This window comes from Dunckerocampus dactyliophorus, chromosome 18 (assembly GCF_027744805.1).
Source record: "Dunckerocampus dactyliophorus isolate RoL2022-P2 chromosome 18, RoL_Ddac_1.1, whole genome shotgun sequence".
Lineage (NCBI taxonomy): Eukaryota > Metazoa > Chordata > Actinopteri > Syngnathiformes > Syngnathidae > Dunckerocampus > Dunckerocampus dactyliophorus.
Genome location: NC_072836.1, coordinates 17082726 through 17102371, shown reverse-complemented (window position 1 = coordinate 17102371; position 19646 = coordinate 17082726). Strand labels below are relative to the sequence as shown.

At 43.0% G+C, this 19646-nt stretch overlaps 1 protein-coding gene across 2 annotated transcripts in view; it reads right to left on the bottom strand.

Moving 5' to 3' along the window:
• The window catches only part of LOC129170779 (alpha-1,6-mannosylglycoprotein 6-beta-N-acetylglucosaminyltransferase B-like), a 73038-nt gene that overhangs the window by 21002 nt on the left and 32390 nt on the right, over nt 1–19646 (bottom strand). For both annotated transcript variants that reach the window (XM_054758764.1, XM_054758765.1), the window contains exons 7-10: nt 16876–16949; nt 16067–16234; nt 12856–13020; nt 11250–11419 (exon numbers count right to left, since the gene is read on the bottom strand). In XM_054758764.1, the coding sequence (XP_054614739.1) occupies nt 11250–11419; nt 12856–13020; nt 16067–16234; nt 16876–16949 (577 nt within the window). The remainder of the gene's footprint in view (nt 1–11249; nt 11420–12855; nt 13021–16066; nt 16235–16875; nt 16950–19646) is intronic.

The window sequence follows — 19646 nt, the reverse complement described above, 5'->3', positions numbered from 1 at the left end:
GCTCTCATCTAAAGCCGAGTAAACAAATGCTTGCAGAGGTAGCTCGTGGACTTTGTTTGGTATATTTTTCATCAAAACAGTAGTCATGCCAAAATGTTGTGTTGCTGCTGGCTGTCCAGTGTCCGAGTGAAACTGGGAGTTTGTTTTCTTTTCCAAAAGATGAAGGTTTAAGACTGCAATGAACGAAGCAAGTACAGAGCACAAGAGACAAAATGGACTACCGCCTCGTGTTCTGTTCTTTGCAATGTTTATTTCACTGAAGACTGCTATGAAGGAACACTTTTACAAGAAGCATTTGGCTTGAAAGTACAGCATAAACGTATTTTGGATGCTTTTTGAGACCAAGATCCCCAGCCTCGGCCATGAACCTGCGCAAAATCTACTAACAAACTTTGAGGTAGCAAAGGCAAATTCTGAGCCCCATTACTGTGCAATAATTACTGTTGCGTGCGCAAGCACATCGCTGCATGCGCTCTGTCACACCCTCCCTCTCTTGCTCGATCTTTTTGCTAGCGCGGTCGGGGGGGAGCCGGTGTACTAGTGTAAAGCCGGCTGGGTTTTGGGGACTGGGCTCCTTGCTGGGGCTTGCGGGTTGCTACCTGGATAGCAGCGAGGCGTACGCGCGTGTTCAGTGGTCAAAATGCGTGCTCTACGTGAGGGCACTGTTGTGATAATACATTTTTTCCAATGTTCTCGTGATCGGCCGACTAATTCCCAAAGATCGACCAGCAGCTCTCGATCGACGGGTTGGTGACCCCTGCTCTAAAGACCTCTTTACGCTCATTAAGAAGCCGACTGAAAACAATAATTGAGGGAAAAGCAACTCCAAGGTAATTTACACTTGCCATTCTGTGTTTTGAAGCCAACCAATCTTCATTTCCATCGAACACCGCATCAGACACGCTAGTTTCATCTTCGGTGGTTCAAATAAATCTGGTTTAATTCCCCGTTCTATAAGTTCTCTATTTCATCTCCAAATGCTTCTTCCTCCTCAAAAACGATTGACACATTGCTAACATTTTGCTATAATCACCGGAAGCATCCTCCATCTCGTCCATCCTCTCGTGTTTGTTCAGTCTGCTTAAGACGAGAGCTGCGCCTTCGCCAACGTCACTTGGGAAACGCCCCTTTTCTAAGGCCTTCAGTCCATGATGGCACCCGCCACGTACGATAAATGTAATTGTTACAAATTTACCGTTTGCTTTAAAAAAACATAGAACATAACTACAAACAATATAGAACATATTTAAGCAAAGTTTGTAAATCGTGTCAGTGACCCTTTATGTTTCCTTCCATCCGACACCCAGCTGCAGATACCTGCTGGAGAAGAGCGCGCCGTAAAGAGAGTGACAGCACCTCACTGCTGCAGCTCACTTTGTCCTTCTAAATATGAGATACGTGACAAGTTTGAGCTGAAAATTTTTCGCAATTTAGGTCCCCCCTTGTCGTTGAAGTGTGATGGTGGGTACTGCAGCCAAACCAGCTGAGAACCACTGTGATAAGTGGGAGCACTTGAAAGTCTACACGTTATCTTGCTACCTTGTTCACATTTTGGCCAGCAGAGAATACACACACACACACACACACACACATACGCGCACGCACACGCCCACAATCTGTCCTGTCAGTGGTGCAACATTGACCTTGGCACCACTGAACAGGTTAATGTGTCATCCAACTGTGCTTTAAGCTGCTGTTTCATTCATCAAAAAGTACCCACGGATGGATTTCTGCGCTCACGACTCCAAAAGCGCCATTCACATAAGCAGCATTTTGCTCTTTGTGTCGAGTGTAGAAAGTGGCAATAGATCACCTTTTTGGGATTGGCTCGAATCCCCTAAAATAGATATTAGAGCATCAATTTGAGCCGTTGACTTCAGCACCAACTTATTTAAATTATCCCAGCATGCCCACTCATCGCGTAATGCATTAACGTAGTGTAAAAGCTGGTGTGCTATTACAGCAACTAAGAGTGAAGTGTTACGTGACATTGCTCCTAAGAGATCCACAGATGCTGCCGGAGGTTTAATTGGAAATATGCAAATCTGTGGAAACTAATAGTGAAGGGATTAAAGTGCTTGAAATAGTTTGGAGACAGAGGTACACATGCGTACTGCACACTGGCACTTTTGCTCCCAAGAGAAATTACATACGTAGCTCTGTCATTTAATAGCTTCTTACAGTGCACGGAGAAGCCGGCATTTTTCCGCCTACGTTCTGTGTGATGGTTTTTCCTATCAGCTCTGAGTCCACAAGCACAGCACAATCATTGCTATTCAGTCAGCAACTTGTGTCAATTTTTTCCACTGGACTATAGCGCAGTTGTGATTGAGCCCTATGAACCCTATCCTATGGACATGATCTAGTGCCCCTTTTACACAGTCTGTGAAAGGGTCACGCTTTTGTATGTAATGGCTTGTGCCATTTGACCTTTCTTCCTGGTTCTTTGGACCGTGTTGCTCCCGGGGGAAGTAGTCAATGATCACACAATTTAAAAAGGTTTTCAAACTGCATAAAAAAATGAGAGCAATGTATTTGGTTACAGCGCTGCACTCTATCATTAATGAGGAAAATTGAGGAAAGAGCCTGAACGTTTCCATGTGGATAGCCCCTGAAAATGCACTGAGCTATTAAACTGTACTTATAAATGTAATAATTCAAGATTCAAGAGAGTTTTATTGTCATGTGCATGGTAAAACAGCAGTTATACCATGCAATGAAAATCTTATTCTGTTCATTCTCCCAAGAAAAGAAAGAAAACACAAGAAAGAATAAGAACATAAGAAACATAAACACATAAACATGTATACCAATAAATTAAGCAACAAAACCGAAGAGACATTAATACAAATAAATAATACAAATAGATAAATAAAGTGCTATGAGTGTGTGCTTGTGTTGCGTGTGGCGTGTGTGAGTGCTTCGTTGAGAAGCCTGATGGCCTGTGGGTAAAAGCTGTTTGCCAGCCTTGTGGTCCTGGGCTTCAAACTCCTGTAGCGTCTGCGTGACGGTAGGAGTGTGAATAATGAGTGTTGTGGATGTGTGCTGTCCTTGATGAGGTTGTGTGTTCTGCATAGGACTCTAGTCCTAATGATACCTAACATGTATAAAGGGCACCAACACTAAGCAATGGTCCGCCTTCAAAGGAAGTATCAGAGGCGGGATGATGCCTGCGTGTAAGGAAATTCCGCAATGCTGGGACAGGGGTGTGAACTTCACACATACCATCGTGTTGTCAGCAATTGTCGCTGTCTGACAACACATACATCACATCAGAAGCTGCGCTTGGTAGGTGTGTGAAAACACTGCAAAAATGAATCTTGCTGGGTTACCGATTTTAGGCAATTTTGTCGTACCTCTGTGCATATCTGCACCTTCATCCAGATCCTAACCAACATAAAAAAAGCTCTTCCCTCCGTGCCACCCTTCTGCAAAAGGTTTGTTTGCTAAAAATGGCTGCTGCGAAAAGGTCACTTGAGTAGCAAAGCAAGCAGTGGGCTAAGACCTCTGGAATGCATATTAACGGACGCTGAGGTAATACTGTATGAAGGCGTTACAGGGTTAACTGTTGGTGCTTCGTTAAGGTTGTAAAGATTCTGTACATCAGTGTTATCAGTATTAAATCATCTTGGGGGATATTTTGAGAGGAGGTGGGGTAGAGAACTGGAGTGCAAAGTCAGCAGCTCATTTGTATTCTCCCCATATTTCCATGTTCCCTTTCTTCTGGAGGTGCTCCCTGAGCTACACTGCACACCATCACCTCACTTTCCTTCACAGAAAAATCATCAATTAGGTACAATGTGTGTGGCAGCAGGTTTTCATCAATGAAAAATCATCTCTTGATGTTTTTCCATTATTCATGCATCAAATTAGGGTGTGTAGTACCCTCCAGAAGTATTGGAACAATGACGTCAATTCCTTTATTTTTGCTGCAGTTTGCTGCTGTTTGGGTTTGATATCAAAAGATGAATATGAGACCTAATAGCAACGTTTCAGATTTTATTTCCAGGTATTACATCCGCAACTTAGAAGATGGCACTTTTTGTACGAACCCACACGTTTTTTATGCGAGCAAAAGTACTACAACAGTTTCTGATTGGGTAGGATCGGTTTTGCCTGCGTAGACTGCATTTAGAGGTGAAAACAACACTAATGTGATGTCCACTTGTGTGATTGTTGGAATAATTAAAAACTGAAGTGCATGAGGCGACTTTATTGTTAACAGTGACACTTGAAGGATTGTTATCCTCGTAAAACGTTCTGAGGCTCCTGCTCAGAAGCGGCATGTCCAGAATCATCGAGCATTTCTCTACTATTACCAAGTTGCGTAAATCATCTCGGTATCAAAATAAAGCTAAGACTTGTAGATTTTATCAGATGTATAAGCCATCTCTGCAGATGACTTTGTGTCTAAGTAAATCAATATGGAACATAGCGCCCCTCCTCCAACCCTCCCGCCTTCCCCAAAATCAGCACCGTGACTGAGGAAAATCAATCGGAAGGCTGCAGGATGAGCACATACTGTCAGCGGCACCTACCAGTGTGATGAGGATCATCTTTTAGTGAGGTTTCTCATATGACACTTCATACTTTATGTGGCAAAATAACAAACTGACTGACTATCCATATATCTGGGAGTATGAGTGGGGGAAAATGAGTAATTCTCAAAAGTTAGTGATCCCACTCTACCGCCCTTGAAATAGATGGCAGTAGTTGGAACTCTTAATGGACTCTGTCAGGTACTCACAGAATAATAATTGACATGGAAAAGCCACAGGCAAAATGCAAAGCAGCACTCACATGGCGCATGTAAAGACACAGGACAGAAAAGTGGGAAGTATGATAGCATGAGGTGGATTCATTGTCAGCAAGCGAAAACACGAGAAAGAGACGAGAATATTCCGGTGAGAGACTGTGTGCAATGAGAGGGCAGAGGGCCTCGCTGAAAGCATGAAAAGGCATCAGAGTCATTGGATGACAACATTACATGTTTGTGTGCGTACTTCATGCCCCCAGACACAACTTGACAGCCCCTTCCTCGCTCCACTCTCCCGCTATCCATGCCACCATGGAACCTTCACTAACTGCAACCAGTGCCACCGTGACCCATAGGAATGACGTCGTTACCACTTTCCATTAATAGGAAAGCTTCTTCCTCTCTTATTCATCCATTACTGCTGCTGCTGCTGCTCTGTATTTATTTGCAAGGGTTCACTGCTTCCTTCTGCCTGCATGACTAAATGTCGAATCAACACACGAGACAATTATTTCAGAAATACAGCTCTCAGATAAAACACCATGTTTATGTATATTTTATTTGTACTTAAAGGAACATTTGGATTCTGGGGGGATGCTTACAGGATTCATTAAAACAGATCATGTGTCGACACTGCTTCGGTGTTTAACCCAATATCGATACCGATTGGTTGCCATAGTGTGCATCAGTCAGTCTATCGACCTGCACTCTGAGTCACAGTCTGAGTCACTTTCCAGAGCGGAGAAACATGCATTTAGCTCTGCAGAAGAAACTAATGACTTTTTATTACATTTTTGCGGCAATATTGTTTTTCGCCTGTTTTTCAACGATATGCTAAACTAGTGTGGTGGGATGTTTCCTATAAAAGGTAGTGAAAAGTACAGTAATCCCCTTGTTTGTCGTGGTTAATTGGTTCCAGACTCGACGGTGATAAGTGAATTTCCGCGGCGTAAGATTCCTTATTTATACGTGGAATATTATAAATCAAACATGACCTTTTAAATACAGTTTTTAACATTATTACAGCCCTCTATACATGAAATAACGCATTTACACTACACACACAAGCTTAACTTTCTCTTTCTTGTGGGGCGCAGCACCCGATTTACTGTAATGCTCCATTTATCGTGGTTAACTAGTTCCAGACCTGACCCTGATAAGTGAATGTGCGCGATAATGGATTCCTTATTTACAAATCAAACATTTCTGCAGTCAAGAGCACAGAAAACATTTTTATTTACGACCTTCTAAATGTGTTTTTAACATTAGAGCAATGTAGACATGAAATAACACCTCGTAGTCATCTTTAAACTCTTAGTACCCAATGTAGTAGAGAAAATAAGACATAAGGCATAAATAAGACATAACAGACTCACATGTTAGCATTGGGAAAGTTCCTTGTTCCTTTTTTACTTTCTGTACAGTACTTGCGGCGGTTACTGTCTCATCAATGTAAAATTAATGACACCTAGTGACCAATGTAGAATACTACATATCCTCACGGGGTCTTTGAATGCGTCTTCTGAACGCCTTATATTTGTATTTTATCCTTGAAAATGTCTAATTTAGGCAATAAATACTGTAAAATGTGCTCAAATATGTCTATTTTTGACAAATAAGCCGTGTTCATTAGTTAGCAAAGAACTACAGAGTCAACCGTAGACAGGCAACAAAGCTGACTTCCGGTTCCTGTTTCTATGTATTAGCAAGCGAATAGACTGCGAACAAGGACGTTTTGTGATAAAAATACATTAAGAATACAGTTGGATTCACTCTAACCGGAAAGCGTACGCAAACTGAGGCCAAAGTTTGCCATACATTTTCTACGTTAATCGAGAAACATGCTAACCGGGGCGTACGATAATCGAGGTTCCGCTATATATCCAGAGAAAGACAAAGTATGGCCACTTCAAGTTCAAGCACACATTGCATCGGATTGAATTTTCTTTCCAATGTCTCTCCAAGATTTATTGCATCATTTGTGGAAAAAAGCTGGAATTGCCAGGATATATGCTGTTCAAGATGTGTCGGTGCAGGATAGTAACTGGAAGCTGCCAGTGGCTTCTCAGCAAAAACCAGTGAGCATGACTGGTGCCAATTACTGCAACAACATGCTGGACACCAGCTTGTCTCCCACAGTAGCACAGCTAAGAGGCTGGCTAAACTGTCTACTGGAGGAAAATGTACACATATCAACAATTCTGTCCACAGAAGAGCTGCTGAAGATTCCCAAGCCATAGTGAAGCTCTTCCTAAAGCCTGGCTTGGAGTGCGAGGAACGGGAGATGTAAATAGATGTGAGCCTGAGGGAATCTGTGGGAGCACAACCCACATAACGATAAGTCAATTTAATAGCACGTGGGCGACTAAGAATATGGAATTGAGAGCTATGTACAACGTTTTTATTGAGTAATAGTCATGCAAAATGGATTTACAAATGTTGCCTATAACTGGGCAATTTAGTAACGCCATAAATACAAGTGGGACATATGCATGCACTGGGCTCTGTTGTGTTACCCCACACCCAAAAAGAAAACATAGTCATAGCCAGATAAATCCACTTGGCTTCAATTTCAGCCCTCCATTATATTTTCCCTCAGGCTGCACATTTTATTTCCTGATGAATAGAGTCCAATATCAGCTCCAGAGGAATGATACGCTGCCTGCATCCATAAATGTACATTTACTAACAAGCCAGCAACTGTGTGTCTCTGAAGCAGCATCTGCAGATGCACGAACGCAGGGCATTAGCAGTTATCCGACAGTCACACATGAACCACCCCAACCATGGCACATGTTTCTTTTGCAGTTGCTTGTCAAAGGCATACTGTAGATATGCCACGATTCAAATGACCGAATGCTTTGTTGGAAGAGGACGCGGGAAAAATAAGATGGGGACTCGGATGTCCTCAGGCCTCTATTACACCGTACTGTAAAAGTCTTTTTTTTCCACAGCAGCAATTTTGATCCAGCAAAGAAATAATATAGAAAATAAGAGAGTATATGGATAAAGGTGTAGGCACAGAAAATTAATTTCATTGTTTGAGTCAGGCTACGTTCACATTGCAGGGCATGATGCCCTAAAATCTGATTCTTTATGTGGTCGTTCATATTACCAAAGAAACGCGACTTATCAATGTGAACGCAAGTGTGCACGACGTTACATGCCTTTCCGTGTGTTTACGGAAGTAAGGATTATGGCAGTGTGTGCGCTCCTAGCCCGATATCCAATATCAACATTGGATCAGGACACCCCAACTACTACGGGGAATAATAAATAGGAACTCTGTTAACTCTAAACACGTAACTTTAACAACTCTTTCCAAAAGAAGTGCTGCAAAGAATGCAGGGAAGGCGGAAACACTCCCAGTGACGCCCTGCTCCCAGCATGCCTTGCAACGCATTTTTGTAAATAGCTGCTCTAAGCACATGTTTAGAGTTAACATTGTTGCTGTTTATTGTCCTCCATTAGTAGTTAGTAGCAGTTGCCTTGTGTATGTACAAGTATTATCTACCGGTTGCGCTACACTGGACACTGCAGTATTGCAGTTACTGGACACCAAGCACACTCGCTGTAACACTGTTGTATTCTGCCATTACTGTTGGGACGCATGTGCGTTGACATAACAGCCATCTGTCCATTTTCAGCTGTCTTTGGTTAAGAATGTAAAGGAGAGGAGGTGAAAGGGGTCAAGGGAGGGGGCTGGAGGTAGTCAACACTGTCACAATGGCTGTTACAACAATTAAACTATGTTTTTTTTAATGTTTTATTACGACTACTTCTATCGCATCTATATAATGCTCTTTGTTTGAAATTTCCCAGCCCTCCCAAGCAAATCTCTTCTTGGTAAACAGACCGTTGGAAACAGGCACTCAAGGGGAAGGGGGCATGAAGACCTGCAGTGTAAGTCAAATTTTTGGGGGGCACATGTCAGAACCTGTGCGGTTGTCTTGACGCTTGTGACGGTGTCCCTGATGGAGTTACACTGCACTAAATCAATACACCATGACACCAATTAGTGGGGTAAATGACAGTGCGGCCAGCATTAGCATTCCCACTGCAGCGTATTTCCCACTTCGCCCCTCTCCGGAGTCTGCCCTTATCAAAGCACCTTTCCCTCCCAGCCTGATATTTAAGCTCAAAGGGCAGCGCTAAGCCATTAAAGCCACTGCCTCTTCTCCACACCAGTGGATACTTTGCTCACGAACAAGCAAACATCATCATCAGCCTGCCTGCAAATCAAATGTCGCACGCAGACGTTTTTCCTGAGCTGGAAAGGTTCTGAAAGATCACGGACCTGTCGGCTGTCTGAATTCTTCCTATTGCACCTCGCTCATGTGACAATCAATAGGCTTAGATTTTAAGATGAAAGCCATGAAACACCAACCTGGCTGGAAGAAGCGCTGTGCATGTGAATGTGTGTGCGTGTGTGTGTGTGTGCGTGCGTGCCCGATGACAAGCAACAAGCCTGTTATCACCCTGGAGTCAGTGAGCTGCAGCGGGGAGGAGGTGCGCAAACTGCAGTGATGCTGTCAAGCCCTCAGGCGAAAATGCTCTCTGCAGGGAGGAGGAATTCCGCACACAGGAATGGGGCGAATGCGGGCTGGTATCAACGTATGAACAAAGGTGATCAAAAAAAACTATGAAAGCTACAGCGCCGTGATTAGGCGGTTGATTACTTTCAGAGCGCCTCGTGTTGACAGCAAAGCAGAAATACATGAAAGAAAAAGTGAACAATCGGCACTCCTAAAATGGACTGCAACACACACACAGTGATTGCCTCAACATTTCAACAGGATGAAAAAATGATATATAACATTCAAAATCCTTTTGATATTAGTCTGGCATGTGATGACATTGCTATGGCAACCACTAATTAGCCACTTTTTCTTCAAAAAGGCATATTTTCCTATGCATTGATGGCCATTAAAAATGGACCTGTTGGAAAACTATGGTCGGAGTGGAGATTTTCAAAAACTGGGGTTTGTGTGTTGATGGGTAAAACAGTTTTGCATTTATACCTTATTTAACAACAGAACACGACGCTATTGACTTGCAATCATCGGTTTCATCTTGTGCACCTTAAACACGCAAAAGCGACGAAAAAAAAAACACATTCCTGTTGTTTCCTGGGCTTCCTGTGTGCTGATTTTATTGGTTCCAGACCCGACCGTGGTAAGTGACTTTCCGCAAAGTAGGATTCCGTATTTATAAACCAAATATTTTTGTAGTCAGAGCATAGAAAACCTGGTTACGACCTTCTAATTGTGGTTTTGAACATTATTAGAGCCCTCTAGACATGAAATACCACCCCTTTAGTCACCTTTACACTACTATTACCCAATATAGTAGACATAATAAGAGCAAATAAGCACTTCAAGACGTGTGTTATAATTTTGTGTTTCCTAGGGGAATGGAGCGTTGGGTGGACAGGAAGTGATGTCAGGGGTTCAGAGTTGAGTTTTATCTTGGCGTGGGTTACAGCCGCAACAGTAGCACTTGTTTTTATTTGGGATTTTAGGGATTAAAGCCTGTGTTGTTCGGGCAATCAAGTCTGGTGCTTGTGTGTCTCACTGAACATTACAGTAACATTACTGACACCTAGTGACCAGTGTACAATACTACATACCACTCACAGGGTCTTTGAATGCATCTTGTGAACACCTTATATTTGTATTTTAGTTCATTTAGCCGTTTGTATGCTTGAAAATGCTTAATGTACTAATAATAGGCTGTATTCAACCACGAAACAGCAAGATTTATTCATGAATGTATTTTAGAAAAACGGTGATAAGATTGAAGCTGCGAAATTGGAACTGTGATGTGGGGGGCGACTGTAAATTGATGAACAGATGCTTTGTAATGCCCTACCGAGTCAGCTGTGGCCGCTTTTTCAGGCTTCTGATGCACACGTCAGCTTGCAAATGCATTTTTATGTGGACAGATTTTTTATTTTTAATGTTCTAAACACTGGAGTGGGAGCAATGAGCGTTTTTGAAAATATCCATGTTCATGTGGACATTGCCTAATCGTGCATAGCCTGTAGTCTAAATAGATTTATTATTATTATTATTATTATTATTTTTGTGTCTTGTCTGTGTTTTATCTTGGTGTATGTTTATTGTGTAGTTCTTGTGTTTTATTGGCTGCTGTTCAGCACTTTGGGCGGTTGAACTGTTGGAAATGTGCTGTATAAATACATTTGACCTTGACCCTGACCTAATTGTACTTCATGCAACACACTTGCACTAGCGTCCGTGCTGCATTACTGTTGCGTGCGTACACACAAGTTCGACATATAAACTGATTTCAAACAGCACCTTTTAATCAATTGCTCAATCAGCTGTTGTGCCAATTCATCCTTCACCTTACGGAGACCTTTTGGACAGTTGTGCCCTGTGAGAACAGTTCTGGGAGGGCCCTTTTCTTTTCCAGCATTGTGCCCCAACGCATGGATGAGTTTGGTGTGGAGGAAAAAAAAATTGCAACGTACCCATGCAGCTCCTTGACAGAAACAGAGATCTTGAGGTCATGTCCGAGCACATAGAGAGCCGTGAGGATGTCGGCCCACTGCACCATCTCACCCAGAGGACCTCCTTTCAGCACCTTGGGGCTGAACACATCACCGGATTCCTCTGTCAGGAAGCCCACATGGACAAGAATCTGTATTGAGAGAAAAGAAAGCGCGTGAATGTTTGGTGCTGCACTTGGAGCGGTTGTAATTGCGCTGATGTTGTATTTCAGCAACTTCTCATTCCCAGTATTTAGTGACTTTTCTATCTAGACGACATGCGACTTTTCCGTGGGGAGGAACTGATGCGCTCACATACGCTTGAGAGGATTCACAGACACCCTGCAGCTGCAAATACATTCATTAATGTCAGATTTTAAACGTAACTGTGTCTAATGAAATTTAGTCAAGTGGCAGCAAATTCATACTAGTTTGCCAAATGAAGATAAAGTGGAGATGAATAATTCATATGTACACAAACACCACTTTCTTTTGCATTTATCTACTGCCATATTCTAGGAAAAAAATGTTGGGAAAACCTTACTTGTGACATATTATGATATTTCTCAACTATTCAAGACGAACTGACCTAAACTTATGCTTTTCTAAAAAGTCCCGTGACTCGCTTCGATTCTTTTAAGCCCCCGTCACACAAAGCACGAATCAAGCAGAACCAGGCGCAATGAAAAAAAGTTTCAAAATTCACGCCACATTCGAGAGAGGATTTGAAATTCATAAGTTTGGCTCCTTATTTTCCTTGGCGCCATGACATGGTGTGAATTGGTGACATCAATGGAGACGGACGTTTCAGCACCTCTGCACCGTCCATGTCGGCGACCGCTGGTGGAGTTACCTTGGCTCCTTCTTTCCTTGGCTTACGAAGTGATGTCAATAAGGCGACGCTTCGTAGGGATGTTTCAGTGGAAGCTGGCTGCGTTTGTTGTTTTATGCTAGCAGAATGTTTGAATTGCTGTTGGAATACCCTCAGAATATCTAGAAAGTGCAGTTGGAATGCCTTTCAAATGCCGTTCGATATTTTTCCACTTTAAATCCATCTGAGAAGTTTTTAGCACGCTCAAAACATTCAGGCCGCCCGCAAGAACGGGCCCTAACATTTGGAATGCAGCCAGAACGCAATCAGAATTTTTAGAATGCACTTCAAATATCTGGGAATAAGCCAAATTTTCATTTTGACGGCATTCTGGCTCATTCTACCGCTAGCGGGACGAGGGTATTGCCAAACCAACCCAACAAAATGATCATTTTCAGATGCTGTATGGACTGAACATGGGTATATTTGCACCCCTGCCAAACAGTGGTCACAATGAACTAGTCTATGAACTCAAAGTAAAGCGATAAACAGCTGACAATTAAAGAAGTGTAACTTTATTCCAACAGAATGTCACAGCGATTGTGGTAGAGGCACTTCATAAGCCAGCATGTGGTCTGCCCTGCCTCAATGTTTGTTTATGCCGCATTAAGAAAATGTACTGAAACCAAATGAGGCACTTGACGTCTCCCATCATCTGTTCTCGCAGACGGCTTCTGTGCAGATGCATATTTATGTGTGCAAATGCTCCACGCTCACCCGCTTCTCGTCCCTCCAGTGGCTGCGCAGCTTGTCAGCCAGCCGTCGCGCGGCAGAAGCCCACTGTGCCGCCAGCCTGCGTATGCGTCTCTTCATGAAGTTCAGCGACTCCTTCCTGGTGCCCACCTGCTCCAGCAGCGCACCCGTGTCAAACCGGAAAACAGCCTGGAGTGCAAAGACAATTTCTTTTAATGTTGTTACTTCAGATTTGGCCGCTTCCGCACGCGAATGTTTCGTTTCTGCAGGCTAATCGTGAGCAAGTTTGTCAGCGGATATTAACTCTGCACATTAAGAATTAGCGCTTGGCCGGAAGCAAAGCGGCTGTACTCGAAAACTTGCAACTAAATGGACATCATATTCTTTTCATACAAATTGAAAGATTTCCCCGACGTCAGTGGAGGTTTTTAAGACCATATAACGCAGAACTGGAATGAAGTCTATTTGCAGCCGGCTGAAGGTCAGACCTCTCAAACAGGAAGTCTGATGTATTACGAGCTCAACCACATAAATCGTCTGGCCTTATTTTACACTCCTCTACAAAATATCCTCAGTGTGATAAGAGCTACGGCCAGACTATGTGTATAAATCAATAATCTGAAGTGTATAGGCAGCAAAATTGCACCGGCCCCAACATTGGGCACACCCGCACAATCCAAGTAGATTCAAGACCATGTCCAGTTTGGTCCACAAAGTGTGAAAGGGAGCCGTTCTGACTCCCGCCTAAAGCTATCTCCTCTTTATAACCTGTGAACGTTATTTCCTGCGTGTGTATGCGACTCGTTCAGAGGGCGTCAATTTGTTCCAGCTGCAAGAACACGCACCTTCTCTCTTTAATTACCATCGTTCGCTAGTGACAAAGAAAGCTAAGAAGCTGAGTAGTCGAGAGCTGCTCACCGAGTTGACGTCACACACTCAACCCAGACAAAGACCTATCATCTCAGGGGTAATATGCATACATACCTCCTATATAGGTTTTTTAAAGCCTTTATAGAAAATGTTAAAAATATCAAAAAATCTAAGTGGCCCTTGCTGGAGGATACTCAAGATTTTCCTCAAGGTTGGCAGGTCTATTAGTGTCTTTATTCATGCTTGAACGATTTGTGCAGATAAGTGAATTTCCACAAAGGATTCCTTATTTATAAATTAAACCGTTTTTTGTCGTTAGCTAACATATATACATACAGTGGTGTGAAAAAGTGTTTGCCTTCTTCCTGATTTCTTTTTTTTTTTTTGTTTTACATGTTTGTCACACTTAAATGTTTCAGATCAAACAAATTAAAGTATTAGTCAATGACAACACAACAGAACACAAAATGCAGTTTTTAAATGAAACGTTTTGTTAAGGGAGAAAACAAATCCAGGCCTACATGGAAAAAATAACTTAACTGAAATGAATTGCGATCTGTCTGGAAAAGGTTAAAAAGCCATTTGTAAAGCTTTGGGACTCCAGCCAACCACAGTGAGAGCCATTATCCACAAATGGCGAAAACACGGAACAGCGGTGAACCATCCCAGGAGTGGGTGGCCAACCAAAATGACCCCAAGAACGCAGCGGCGACTCATCCAAGAGGTCACAAAAGACCCCACAACAACATCCAAAGAACTGCAGGCCTCACTTGCCTCAGCTAAGGTCAGTGTTCATGACTCCACCGGGCAAAAACGGCCTGCGTGGCAGAGTTCCAAGACGAAAACCACTGCTGAACAAAAAGAACATTAAGGCTCATCACAAATTTGCCAGAAAATCCCCAAGACCTTTGGGAAAATACTCTGTGGTCTGACGAGACAAAAAGCTGAAACCAACTTGGGCACTGCAGCAGGACAATGATCCAAAACACACCAGCAAGTCCACCTCTGAGTGGCTGAAGAAGAAAAAAAGAAAACTGTGGAGTGGCCTAGTCAAGGTCCTGACCTGAATCCTATTGAGATGCTGTGGCGTGACCTTAAACAGGCGCTTCATGCTGGAAAACCCTCCAATGTGGCTGAATTACAACAATTCTGCAAAGATTCCTCCCCAGCGCTGTAAGAGACTCATTGCAAGTTATCAATGTTGCTGCTAAGGGTGGCCCAACCAGCTATTAGGTTTAGAGGGCAATCACTTTGTCCACACAGGGCCATGCAGGTTTGGATTTTTTTTTTTATCCCATAATAAAAAAAAAAAGTTTCATTTTAAAAATGCATTTTGTGGTCAGTTGTGTTGTCACTGACTAACATTTAAATGTGTTTGATGATCTGAAACATTCAAGTGAGACAAGTCAGGAAGGGGGCAAACACTGTAATAGAAGGACTGTCAACTATGACCATTTTGAATGACACATTCACATGTGTTTATTATTGTGGTTTGCACGGGTGTAGAGATATAACGCTTCTCCATATATGGTAGGACTGGGGCAAAAACACCTCTCAGTGCTGAGCATTATTACGTTGAGTTTTTGCCACAGCTCCTCTGTTGGACTTTGTTATACTGCAAACATAAGCAAATTTGACTGTCTCTCTTAGAAACACACCTACCGCTCAGATTCCCTCAATGCGTACATCAGTATGCAGAGCTGTCCTGTACGCTCACAATGCAGGTAACTGACTCCTCTGAAGAGCAACTGGTGTACAGCGCATCCGAATACAGAGTACCCAAGGGATGCGTACAACCCACAAAACACAACAGTGTGTGTACAAAAGGGAGGGCTGCAGAATGACTTCGCATCAGAATTCATTATAGAGGCTGCACAATACTCTGGGGACGAACACGCATGAGGTGGTAGAGGCTAAATAGGGAGAAAGACCTTCGGGAATGATTGCACAGGAAATGCATCATTTGTTACTGGTAAGGATGAAGATTAAAATGACACAAGGGAGGAAAACACACCTGGGAATGACAGCTAGCGCTCTGTGGAAAAACGGTATGCTGTACATTCAGCCTGCCAAGATGTCATTGATCGTAAAGCACAGCTTCTGATTGATTAGAGAAGTGATAAATGCTCAGTTTGACCTCAATAACTCAAAACCAGGCCACCAAATGCACACCTGTCGTCGAGCGGCTTGTTTAGCATTCCGTTCTACTTAACTTTCTTTGTCATTTTTGAAATATTCTTTCCCAACATCTCGCTCATTCACCGGCAGCCCTGTTTCTCACTCCGTATGCTTTCCAAGACAAAGATCTCTGCAGTGGTCATAAATTCCATCCCTGTACATCAAACAGTGGCGCTAGGTTTCATACTTGTTTCCTGGGTGGAGGCTTCAAGGTGGGCGTAGCAGTTTGGTTCCTCCAGGCTAGTGGGGGGCAGAACCACTCCACCTCGCTAAGGTAGATGAGGAAGGAGCAGTCCGAGCCGTCTACACCGTAAAAAGCATAGCACGGGTCTGAGGTCCAACGGGCACGCATCCACTGAAACACACGCACAAAATTCTGAGTTAATACAGAGAGACCGTATGTTAGGGAGTACAAGCTGCACTTTTTTCATAGTTTGGCAGGTCCAGTGAGACTTACCTTATTTATCAAAATACATACAGAATATAATTGGTTGTTTTTTTTGGCGACAGCTAGCTAACATGAAGCAAATCAGTTAAGCAGTGAACAAATGCAACTATATAGATTTTCTAAATAACAATTTCAGTTAAATTACACATCCTCACATGGGAGTAGTCATTTGTGGGGTCTGAGGTCATTTATTAACCTTAAGGGTACAGTCATTATGTTTATTTTCTGAAAATTGCACAAATTATAATCCAAATTTGAGCTTTTCATTGCATACCATGTCTGTGCTCTGCTACATCATTTTGTTGTGACGTTAAAAGCTTTAATTATTACCTACCTACACAGACTCTTCCAAATTAGTATTTTTTTTATCAGCTATATCCCTTTTGTAACTTGAAATGATCTTGACAACTCCACGACAGGCGCTCATTTCATATCGTGGCACACAAAACATCTGCTACGCCGACGCGAGTTGTCAAGAAAGCGTGGACAAAAGGATGCTTTCTGTGTGCGAAATCGTTTCAGAAACGACACACTCGAGGAGGACTTACATCCATCTTTCCGGGACAGTCTGGGTAACGAGGGTCTTTGGGAATGTCACACTGTCCGAATGTTCCGTCTCTAACTGGAGACAAGAAAAATGGGTAGTTATCAGAGCTTGTCTGGACACACGATCCACCAAAAGACCATGAAACTTGAGTGTGCACCCAAAAAGGAAAGTAAGGCTGTGTGCTGTTTGTTCAATATAAAGTACCTCACACTTCTGCAAATATTTAATTATCTTTTCATTGGAAAACACTGAAAAAATGACACTCAAAATGAGTGCCCAAATAGCTCATTATTACTCGTTAGTCTTATAAGGACTAAGGTGAGAATGGCAAGCAGGTGTGTTAAATTTGGTTCTGTCAAAGGGGGAGGTGTACGACGCCACCTCTCCCTGGCATACTCTCCTTTCTTCTTTTCTACCAAAAAGATTCAATCATTTCGACTAACAAATAAACAAGACACGGCCACCTCGGTTGAAGGCGTGTGCATGACTACCATTACATCCGAATGGAATGCTAACGGGAGGATATCACCCAAACGACTGTCGCTGTCTGGCGGAGCCCCCACTCCATTGTGTCTTAACGACTGTCATTTTGCACCACAAAAGAGCAAAACCATCCTTGTCTGGACATGGCTCCGCCTTTAGAGGATAAATAGTTAGGATCCTGCACCAACTCCTCAGATTCGGCCTGCCCTACCTAATCCGACTCGTGTTTGTCCCACCTCGTCTTTGGGCATGAACTGATGAAGCCTGCTTGGATGAGAGGCAAAATGTCTCCTGAAACAAACTGAACAGTCCAGTTACAATCGAGTGATGCCCTGAGAACGCAACAACCTGGATGACCCTTCACACTGTCCCACACCCGTCGCTGGAAGTTCAACATGGCACCACATGGCTCAGAACTCTCTGAGCATGTGAAAAAATAGTTGCTCCACATAAAGACGGCCAAGGCTATGAGAACATTGCCAACACTTTGAAACTGAGCTGCAGGACAGTGGCGACACTAAATAATGACACTTAGGACCCAATTTGGACATTTTCACTCAGGTGTGTACTCACTTTTGTTGCCAGCGGATTAGACTTCATTGGTTGCATGTTGAATGAATTTGAGGGGACAGTAAATTTACATTAGAGTAATCCCTCGCCACGTCACGCTTCAAATTTTGCAGCCTCACGCTATGTTTTTTTAACAATACATGAATACATCAAGCTGTTTTGTGTTGAATATGGCCTATTAGAGAACAAATATGCAGATTTATACAAATTTTACATGTTTTTTTGCCTATATGAAGCCTTTAAGCATAAAAGTGGCTAAATGAACTACAATACAAATATAAGGCATTCAGAAGATGCATGCAAAGACGTGATGATATTCTACGCTAAGTGTCAGTAATGTTCAGCAAACATTCAGTCATTCGTTCATTTTCTATGCCGCTTGTCCTCATTAGGGTCGCAGGGTATGATGGAGCCTATCCCAGCTAACTTCTGGTGAGAGGCGGGGTACACCCTGGACTGGTCTCCAGCCAATCGCAGGGCACATATAGACAAAAAAACATTCATGCTCACATTCATACCTATGGACAATTTAGAGTCTCCAGTTAAGCAAACGTGCACATTTTTGGAATGTGGGAGGAAGCCGGAGTAGTCGGAGAAAAGTCACGCACGGGGAGAACATGCAAACTCCACACAGAGATGCCCACACAGGGATATGAACCCAGAATGTGTGGCCAGCATGCTAACCACTAGGCCACCGTGCGCCTGTTCGGCCAGCAGTGAGCTTTTATAGAATGTTCGAATGATCTCGCAACAGGCACGATAATTGTTGCGGCCGTAACCCACGTCAAGATAAAACTCGATTCGGAACCCCAGACGTCACTTCCTGTCCACCCCCAACTCGTCTCCCCTAGCACAGGAAGACAATTACAGCAACAAACACGAGCACAGTAACATGAACACAATGATAATACCCTTAAGGGTCATTACATTACATTGTTGAGACAATAGCTACCGCAGTAAGTACTACGCAAAAAGACTATAGGGGTGTTATTTCATGTCTAGAGGGTTCTAATAATGTTATAAACGGCATTTAGAAGGTTTTCTATGCTCTATGAAAATATACAATTTATAAATACCGAATCCTATATCCTATACCATGGTCTGGGGTCTGGAAGATCATTTTGTACCTCATCCCTATGTGTCTTCATCAGTGTTGTGTCTCTTATTCTATACAGTAATATACACAATTCAATGAGATCCAACACAAGAGCTGCATCAAAAAGTCTGCGTTTACAAAGATAACCCTCAGGTTTGATGACGCTAGTCTAACTCTTTCATCAGTCTCATTAGCTTTTGCAGGTGTAACTAATATTATGACTGGATTAACTACCAGGTTTCAGCAAATCTTTGGCCTTATATGCCTCACATGCTTAATGACCACGTCAGCTTTTATTATCCATTACCCCTCTCCGCAGTATCCTCCTTCCTTCTGTCTCACTCCGTCTTCATCTATCTGCACCTTCTCCCGTCTCCATCCATCCTTCTCCTCAAAGCACTAGTGAGCCCAATTAGAGGAGCATGGTTGCAGCTCCTCCCCCTACGCAGCACCTCGTCAGTCACACGGTCTCATTAGCATGATAGCAGCACCACATTACAGAAAAAAAAAACTCTTTAATGCTGCGTTTGGATCAGACTCAATTAAATGGTATCAGACTTTATGACACATTAATGAGACAGCGTGTCACAAAGAGCAGTGTACCGGACAAAGGGGGACAACTG